Below are 9,688 nucleotides of genomic sequence, written 5' to 3' on the forward strand. Positions count from 1 at the left end.
TTTCGTCGATTTACACTGTGAGAGTTAAAATAAACATACAACCAGATCACAAATTGAATTAATAATTTTAATAGAAAAGTAATAATGAAGAAACTGTGAATGTATTAATGGCACTGCACTGCACTGCACACTTAAAAATGTTTAAGCTAGAAAACTTCGTTATGCGTATTTTTCCCACAATTTGAAAACATTTTTAAAGAAAAAAGGTAATGAAATTTCTGGATTAAGGCAGGAGTAGGACGGCAGAAAAACCCGGATTCCCCCACTTCTGCAAGCCGGGAAAGCACAGGATCAGACAGCCCCGCTCCCAACATCTGCCGCGAAACCCGGAAGCGGAGAACAACGGCCACCTGGGGCGACGCAGGCGCGGGGAAGCAAGAAGACTGGTGCCGTCGGAAGCCGCTGGAGTACCGCGAGGCAGTGCGGGGGCTGGAAGCGAAGAGATCAACCCCGCGCGGGACACACGCGCGGCAGGCAGATCCGAGCAAGGTCGGTACTACAGGAGGGCTGCCGGGCGAGGCGGGGAGTGGGACAGGGAAGGAGCGTGAGTTCCAGACGCCCGAGCTGCCAGCAGAGGGCGCCCGGGAGCCGGGACGCGGCGCAGCAGGCGGGTCGCTCCACAGCGCAAGGGTCCCGGCTCTCACGGTAGCACGTGGGAGAAGCGGGGGCGGTAAGAAATTTGCAGCAAAACCAGACTGCGCAAAAGTCAAAGTGCTGCGTGGGTACGAAGGGGAAAAAAGCCCACAAAGCAAGAAGATTATCAGCAGCGGCTCCCCAGGAAAACTTAAGAACGTTCTGGGTCCGCGGCTTCCACAAACGCGGGGAGTGTGAAACCCCTTACTGTCACACGCTCTGATTTATAGCCCAGTTTGGCCAGTGGGCGCCCCCGCAAGGGTACCCGCGTGTCCTTTGGCCGTTTTCTCACCATCTCTGTTTCTGACACAGCAGAGATGTCCTGGGCACCCCTGGTACTTCTTCTTTTTTTCAATTGCAGTTTGGCCAGGCCCAGCTCGAACCTACCACCCTCACTCACTAAGCCACAGGCGCCGCCCCCTGGTATTTCTTTTGACAGACGATAGTAGGAAATACGCGAGTTCCTACTGACATAGCGAGTTCCTACTGAAATTTCCCATTAGCGTGCCTTCTTACATCTCTCTCCTTCCTGTTCCAGCTGAAGATCAGGATCCCTGAAGCTAATTTCTTATTTTCTTTATGAAGAATGTGGTTTGAATATGATATCCGGTGGGGAAAAAGAAGCCTCCTATTGGGGAAGGTGGTGCAAAGGGGAAAGGTCAAGGTTACTCCTCTCACCCGTGAAGAGGGTGGTTTGAACATAATATCCGTGGGGAAAAAGAAGCCTGCTATTGGGGAGGGTGGCGCAGACCTGGGGAAAGGTCAAGGTTACTCCTCTTCTCACCCGCCTGCTCCCAGCTGGTGAGTCCAGCCACGCCTCTGGTGGGCTGGGCTCCGCAAGAAATCCCAGGTAGTTAAGAAGTGATGGTGCTGACTCAACCCAGCCTCAAGCTCAAAACCAAATCAAGAAGTGGTTGACCTTTTCGGAAAAAAACTTAGCTCATACTTTCTGACTTTGCCTTCAGTGAGTGATGACAAGGATACTAGTACTTGGGAACTGGCACTGCCACTGGCATACACCCACACTTCTCCCTATCAGAGGCCTCAGCACCAACTGTGTAACAACTTCTTGTTCCTCACACCCTCTCATGGGCATGGGGACCTACCGAGCTCTTCCCTTCCACAGGATACCCAGTTCTAAAGGTAGCTTTTACTGTTTTTATTTCACAGTAGGAACATAGACTCACCACGGGCTGTGATGCACTTGACAGTGTGATGGAGAATACATTAATTTTTTAAAGTTTAATCATAGTAAAATGCACATAATATCAACTTTACCATCTTACCCATTTCAGAGTGTACCGTTCAGTGATGTTAGATACATTCACAGTGTGGTGCAGTCCTCATCACTGTCTGTCTCCAGAACTTTCTCATCGTCCCAAACTGAAACTCTGTCTCCATTAAGCACTAAATCCCCATCGTTCCCTCCCCCAGTCCCTGGCACCCATTGCTCTGCTGTCTGTATGGATTGAACTTCTTCAGGGACATCCTAGAAGTGAAATCATACAGTGTTCATCTTTGTATGACTGGGTTTGGGGAAGATATCATTTTGAACACTATCACTAAATACTGAATTGTTTAATTACAGTGGGAATTCTGTGCAGCTTAAGGACTGGCTCTGAGCTAGATTGTAAATATGGATTAGATTTGGAAATACAACATTTTTTCCAAGTCAAAGAAGAAAAACTGATTTAAAAATACAAGGAAGGGCTCAGTGCCTGTAGCTCAGCAGCTAGGGTACCGGCTATATACACCTGGGCTGGCAGGTTCGAAACCAGCCTGGGCCTGCCAAACAACAATGACAGCTATAAAAAAAAATAGCAGGGCGTTGTGGTGAGTACCTGTAGTCCCAGCTACTTGGGAGGCTGAGGCAAGAGAATTGCTTAAGCCCAAGAGTTTGAGGCTGTTGTGAGCTGTGACACCATGGCACTCTACCAAGGGTGACATAGTGAGACTCTGTCTCAAAAAAAGAAAAAATACAAGGAAGAAGAAATTAAGAAATAAAACAAAGCAACACAATTCCAACAGTTTTTTCTGGAGTAAAATTTTGTAATATTGTAAACTGACACAACTTTGTGTTTCTTCTCTGTGGTGATCAGGTGGCTACAACAGCAAGGTGATTTGGGGGAGTGAAGGTGTGACAAATTTTAACCCATTCAAATTTCGGCTATTTCCAACAAAACTTTCCAGCTATCAGTTGTTTATTCTGTTTGTGTGGGAATCAAGACTTCTGAGAATTACTGGTAAACATGGTCCAAAAAAGATACATCTACACTCAAAACCAATTTGAACCTTGGTCAGAAAATGGAATAGAGACATTATCTTTGTGTCAAGTTCAATGACTCTAATATTATAGATACAGAACTCTTCTCATCTTCTATTTCTTCCTGAGGCCATTTTGGCAAGTTTTCTCTCTTTCTTTTTTTATTTTATTTTATTTTATTTTGGGATTTAGGAGCACTATATTTTTCTCAGTGACTCAGTACAAATCTGAAATGACTAAGGCAGTTCATATAACTTTATTCACATTTGAACTCCACCAGAGTCAGAGAGATGAAGTGTCATCTTCTATTCCAAGAATGAAGTCTTCAGGTAATGTCTCAGGTGCTATTTGAGCCAACTGGTCATCGTAAGAACGGAGTGTCCATAATTTCTCTAATTCATAGATTTCTCTGGTTTCTGGAAGCATCAAATGAAGCACCATGCTGCCAAAATCCACACACAGCCAGTCATCAGTGTCCTTCCCTTCAATCTTAATGTGAGACTCACTCTTACATTTCAGGTATTTGTACATTTTCACAATGTAGTACGCCATGGCATGCAAGTGTCCGGTGGAAGTTCCACTACTAATCACAAAGTAATCTGTATATTTCATTTCTTGAGGAACCTTAATCACGCAAATGTCTCTTGCATTCTCTTGCCTCAGTAGTGAAACCAGCATATTGATGTCAAACCTGGGACCAATATGATCTGCTGCGCTAGACTCTGGGCGTCCCTCAACCTGCGTCCCCTCCGCCTGCTCCTCCAGCTGGGGCCCGCTGTGCAGGCCGCGCATGAGGTCGGGGGTGAGGCAGGCCCAGCGGAAGGCTGGTCCCTCAGAAAGCCGTTCCACTGCTGGTAGCCAAAGCCGGGGCCCGGTTCCAGCTCCTACTCCAGACCGAACCCCGCGCCACAAAACCGTCCAGACTCTCTTTCTTTTTTTAAAAGAGGATTTTGCTCAGACACCCAGGGGTAGAGTACAATGGCATCATCATAGCTCCCCATAGCCTCAAACTTCTGGGTTCAAGGCATCTTCTCGTCTCAGCCACCCTAGCAGTTGGGACTACAGGTGCCTGCCACCATGCCTGACTAGTTTTTCTATTTTCTCTAGAGACAGGGCCTTGCCGTGTCCCAGGCTGGTCTCAAACTCTTGGCTTCAAGTGATCCTCTTGTTTCAGCCTTCCAAAGTGCTAAGATTATAGGAGTGAGCTACCAAGCCTGGCCTAAATTGTGTTTTTCTAAGAGTTTGTCCATCTCATCCAAATTTTCACATTGATTGGGATAAAGTTGTACATAATTTTCTCTCTGAATAATGTTTATGGACCTAAAGTGATGGTCCCTTGCCATTCCCCATACTGGTTATTTACCCCTGGATTCCTGATGTTCATACCCTCCTTCCATGAGACAAATACACACAGCCTGCCGTCTTGGTTTTTTAGCTTAGGACAACTCCATCCTTGGAGTTGGCCTTGATTCCCCTCTTCCTCTAACTCAGCGGTTCTCAACCTGTGGGTCGCGACCCCTTTGTGACAATGAAAATACATCGCAGCGTTAGGAAGGTTGAGAACCACTGTTCTAACTGCTTCCACCTAAACTACCAGGAACTCCTGTTGGCTCTACCTACAAAAGCTCCCCTGAGGCTCGGCGCCTGTGGCTCAAGCGGCTAAGGCGCCAGCACATACACCTGAGCTGGTGGGTTCGAATCCAGCCCAGGCCTGCCAAACACTGACGGCTGCAACCAAAAAATAGCTGCTTGGGAGGCGGTGGCAGGAGAATCACTTGAGCCCAGGAGTTGGAGGTTTCTGTGAGCTGTGATGCCACAGCACTCTACCCAGGGCGACAGCTTGAGGCTCTGTCTCAAAAAAAAAAAAAAAGGGTGGCACCTGTGGCTGAAAGGAGTAGGGCACCAGCCCCATATGCTGGAGGTGGTGGGATCAAACCCAGCCCTGGCAAAAAAAAAAAAAAAAAAACTCCCTTGAATCTGGCACCTATCATGACCCTATTGGCCTCTTCTCTCACAGGAGTTATCTCTCACCTGGGTCACTGCAGTAGCCCCCACCTGGTCTCCCTTTTTCTGCCATGGCCCCTACAGCTTCCAGACAACAACCAGAGTGAGTTTGTTAGATATAAGTCAGATCCTGTCACTTTTCCTTCAAAATCATACAATGCTCCCCATCTCATTCAGGGTAAAAGCTTGCATGCTGAAAATGGCCTCCAGGTCACACATGATCTGGCTCCCATCCCCTCCAACTTTTCCTCCTCTTCACCACTCACTCACTCTGCTCCTTAATAGGCCAGGCACACTCCTGCCCCAGGGCCTTTGCACTTGCTGGTCCCTCTCCTGAGATACCTTCCTTGATCTCTGCATGGTCTCCCACCCTCCTTCCCTCCCACTTTCCCTGGAGTCTTTGCTTACATGGCCCTTTCTTAGCAAGGCTCAATCTGATACTCTAAAAAGAAATGGGCATCCATCCTCTTTCCACTCTGGCACTCCCAATCTCTGTATCCCTCTTTTCCATTTTCTGTTCTCCATCCTACTTATCTCTACTTATTTATTGTGTCTGGATCCCACAGCAGCTGCAAGAGGGCAGGGATCTCCACCATTCACAGATGTGCCCCAGGGGCCTAGAACAGTGCCTGGCCCACGAAACATATATATTTTTTTTCTTTTTGAGACAGAGTCTCACTCTGTGCCCTGGGTAGAGAGCTGTGGTGTCATAGCTCAAAGCAACCTCAAACTCCTGGGCTCAAACTGTCCTCCTGCCTTGGCCTCCTGAATAGCTGGAACTACAGGCACCCACCACAACACTCAGCTAATTTTTCTATTTTTAGTAGATATGAGGTCTCACTCTTGCTCAGGCTAGTCTCAAACTCCTGAGCTCAGGGGATCCTCCCATCTCAGCTTCCCAGAGTGTTGAGATTACAGACACTAGCCACCATGCCTAGCCTCACAAAAGGTACTTAATAAGTATCCATTGAACAAATTACTGACTGAATTTTCTGTTCCAAACACTGTGCTAAGACTCTTCAAAAGGATGATCTCATTTAAGCCTTACAGCAAGTAAATGTCCTGATAAAGAAACTACACTTTAGAAGTGGATGTGACACACACTTTGTGACCTTGAGCAGTGAGAAGGACAGGGACTTCGGAGGGTGAGATTATGGGGTTGAGCTGAGCATGTGGAGACTATACCATGCAGGAAGTGTCAGCAGGGTGGGGGACCCCACAGCTTGGAGGGATGAGAAAAATCCAAGTATTGTCAGGTCCTGAGTTGAGTGAGTCAGGACATAGGGATGTTCAACAGACATAGGGAAATGGTACACTTTTGTCTTTTGGTGTGTGTCTACAGGTCTCTGTGTAATTTAGGGTAGGAAGACCAGAAACCAAAAAGGAAACAGTCATATGTAACCATAAAAATTAAAATCCAACCAAGTGAGGTGGGGCCACCTGTAATCCCAGCACTCTGGGGGGCCAAAGTGGACAGATTGTTTGAGCTCAGGAGTTCAAGACAAGCCTGAGCAAGAGTGAGACCCTGTCTCTAGAAAAAAAAATAGGCAGACGTTGTGGTGGGCACCCATAGTCCCAGCTACTTAGGAGGATCACTTGGGCCCAGGAGTTTGAGGTTGTGATTTATGACACCACGGCACTCTAGCCTGGGTGATAAAGTGAGACTCTGTCTCAAAAGAAAAAAAAAAGCACTGGGGTGGTGCCTGTGGCTCAGTGAGTAGGGCGCCGGCCCCATATACCGAGGGTGGTGGGTTCAAACCCAGCCTGGCCAAACTGCAACAAAAAAATAGCCGGGTGTTGTGGTGGGTACCTGAAGTCCCAGCTACTCGGGAGGCTGAGGCAAGAGAATCACCTAAGCCCAAGAGCTGGAGGTTTCTGTGAACTGTGACGCCATGGCACTCTACCAAGGACGACAAAGTGAGACTCTGTCTCTAAAAAAAAAAAAAAAAAAAAAAAAAGGCACTAAAATGAAATGGGTATAAATCCTTTGTATAATACAAAATCAACGGCAATGGATGATTTTAAAGACATTATACCCAGTGAAATAAGCAAGTAATAAAAGGACTGTAGGATTCCATTCATATGAGGTCCCCAGAGCAGCCAAATTCATAGAAAATAGAAGGGTGGGTGCCAGGGGCTGTTAAGGGGGCATGCGAGTGAGCATTTAATGGGGACAGAGTTTCGGTTTGGGAAAACAGTGGGTTCTGTGAATGTGCTTAATGCTGCTGAACTGTGCACTTACGAACGGTTACAGTGGTACACTGTTCTGTGTATATTTTATTGCAACTTAAATGTCAAAGGCAAATTACGAAATGGTTCCTTGTCTGTAGCTGTAGCAGCCGTGGGCTGTTAATGACAAAACCCCTGGGCTGCTGGACAGAGCTGAGAGCTGGATCAACATGACCTACAGCTCCCCTCACCCCTAATCAGTTCTCCCATGAGGAATCACTTAGGAGTAGTCGGATTAGAGACAAGTCTGACATCTAATCTTCTAGCCTGGCCAAGATCCCAGCTGGCAGCGAGGGAGGGAGACACAGAGGCAGAGCAGAGGACACTGACAGCACAGCTGACCTTTGCACAGTGGGAGGGGCATTTCCTCGGGCCGAGCCCCTCAGTGTTCTCTGGCTCTGTGCTGCTGTTGTGGCTTCTCTTCATCCATGGTGTCACAGAACCCTTTGTTCCCCATCTCCTGATTGAGTTCTCCCTCTGCTTTCATCCACCCTTTGCAAGAATATGGGGCCCAGATGAGCTCATACTGTGCCTGAGGTCACACGTGCCCTCACAGGTGCTGGTTAACTTTCTAGAACAGTAATCTGCTTGAGGCTAAAATGGGACTTGATCTTCTGTTAGCCCCAATCCTTGATTAGCACCCCACTGTGCATGGGCCATTAAGGTCCAGAACTTGCTACTTTCCCCAGCCTCCTCCCACTGCTACCACCTCCAGTGTCCTTCCCTAGGACATTGGTGGGATTGCCCTGAGCTCAGACACTAGTGTAATCCTGGACAAGGGCAGGCAGGGAAAGCGAAGGGTCAGCTCCAAGGCCCAGGTGAAGCTGGGAATTCCTGTAGACACCTCACTCCTCTTCTGCTGACCCTACTTAGACAGTACTTCACCTTTGTCAAGGGCTTCGAAACAACATGGCAGCCCTGGATGTCCGAGGTGACCTCCTGGTGGAGGCCAGGTAGAATTGGTTATCTTCCTGCAGATAGAAGAGGAATCTGGACTGAGAGGGAGGAGTCTCCCTGTCCAAGGCCACCTAGCCAGTTTGTGGTGGTGCTGGAATAAGGCTGACCAGCTGTCCCATGTTCAGAAAGGACCTGGCTGGACAGGTGATCTCAGAAAAGATCCACTTTTGGCTTCTCCAGATCTCTCCCAAGTGGAATCCTCTAGTATTTGTCCCTTTATGACTGACTTACTTCACTGAGCACAATGTCCTTAAGGGTCAGCCATGTTGGAGCTCATCTCAGAATTTCCTTTCTTTTTAAGGCTAAATTATAGTGCATTATCCAGATAGACCACATTTTGTTTATCCACTCATCCATGGTTGGACACTTGGGTTGCTTCCAACTCTTGGCCATTGTGAATAGTGCTACTGTGAAACTGGCATACAAATCCCTCTTGGACACCTTGCTTTCAAGTGGTTAAGGGATATACCCAAAAGTGGAGTTGGTGGATCATATGATAATTCTATGTTTAAGTTTCTGAGGAGCTGCCAAACTATTTTTTATAGTGGCTGTACCATCATAATCTAATTTTAGAACATTTTTATCGCCCACAAAGGATTCCCTGTACCCATTAAGGAGTCACCCTTCATTTCTTCCCCTCTCCCATCCTGGCAGCCACTACTCTGCTTTCTGTATCTGTAGATCTGCCTATTCTGGACATTCCGTACAAATGGAGTTGTACATCATGTAGCCTTTTGTGCACATAACGTTTTCAAGGTTCACTCAGATTGTAGCACAGATCAGTATTTCATTCCTTTCTTTTTATTAAATCATAGCTGTGTACATTTCAAATTGTATATAAAACCAGCACATGGTACCCCATGATTGCATTAATGTACACAGTATTTCATTCCTTGATATGCATGAATAATATTCATTGCATAGACAGACCATATATTGCAGGGGTCCTCAAACTTTTTTTTTTATTGTTGGGGATTAATTGAGGGTACAATAAGGTCCTCAAACTTTTTAAACAGGGGGCCAGTTCACTGTCCCTCAGACCGTTGGAGGGCTGGACTATAGTTAAAAAAAAAAACAACTATGAACAAATTCCTATGCACACTGCACATATCTTATTTTGAAGTAAAAAAACAAAACAAGAACAAATACAATCACACCGCCTCATGTGGCCCGCGCGCCGTAGTTTGAGGACCCCTGGCTTATTGATTCATTCATTGCTTCATGGACTTCTGGGTTGTTTCTACCTTTTGGGCTATATGAATAGTATTGCTATGAATATTTATGTGCAAGTCCTGGTGTAGATATGTGTGTTCAATTCTCTCAGGTGTATGGGAGTAGAAATGCCAGGTTCATCTTCTCTTGTAGTCAGTGAAGACACAGCTCACCAGGTGCCACTGGCCATCAAGCCCAGCTTTCTAGGCTGTGGCCAGGACCCTTTCCTTCCTTTCCACACAGAGATCCCAGCCTGGCACCTGACATATGGCAGGCACCAGCCAATGCTAAAAGCCAGTCTTGCTGTAGGTAGCCATGCTGGAGCTCTACATTGCTCTGACCTCAGCTTCGCAGCTAGGGTTGCCTCTGTGCCTACAGGAGAAGCTGTGT

The 9,688-nt window shown here is 47.0% G+C and overlaps 1 protein-coding gene across 1 annotated transcript; it reads right to left on the reverse strand.

Moving 5' to 3' along the window:
• Nucleotides 1-3,129: 3,129 nt before the first annotated feature.
• Nucleotides 3,130-3,813, reverse strand: LOC128577473 (mitochondrial assembly of ribosomal large subunit protein 1-like). The gene has a single exon (XM_053579708.1). It carries the CDS (start codon nucleotides 3,686-3,688, stop codon nucleotides 3,179-3,181), a length of 510 nt encoding a protein of 169 aa, XP_053435683.1. The 5' UTR covers nucleotides 3,689-3,813; the 3' UTR covers nucleotides 3,130-3,178.
• Between the last annotated feature and the right edge of the window lie 5,875 nt (nucleotides 3,814-9,688).

This window comes from Nycticebus coucang, chromosome X, assembly GCF_027406575.1.
Source record: "Nycticebus coucang isolate mNycCou1 chromosome X, mNycCou1.pri, whole genome shotgun sequence".
NCBI lineage: Eukaryota > Metazoa > Chordata > Mammalia > Primates > Lorisidae > Nycticebus > Nycticebus coucang.

Excerpts from the sequence above, each read along its gene's own strand:
- LOC128577473 (XM_053579708.1), bottom strand. The coding sequence starts at position 3,688 with ATGCGCGGCCTGCACAGCGGGCCCCAGCTGGAGGAGCAGGCGGAGGGG.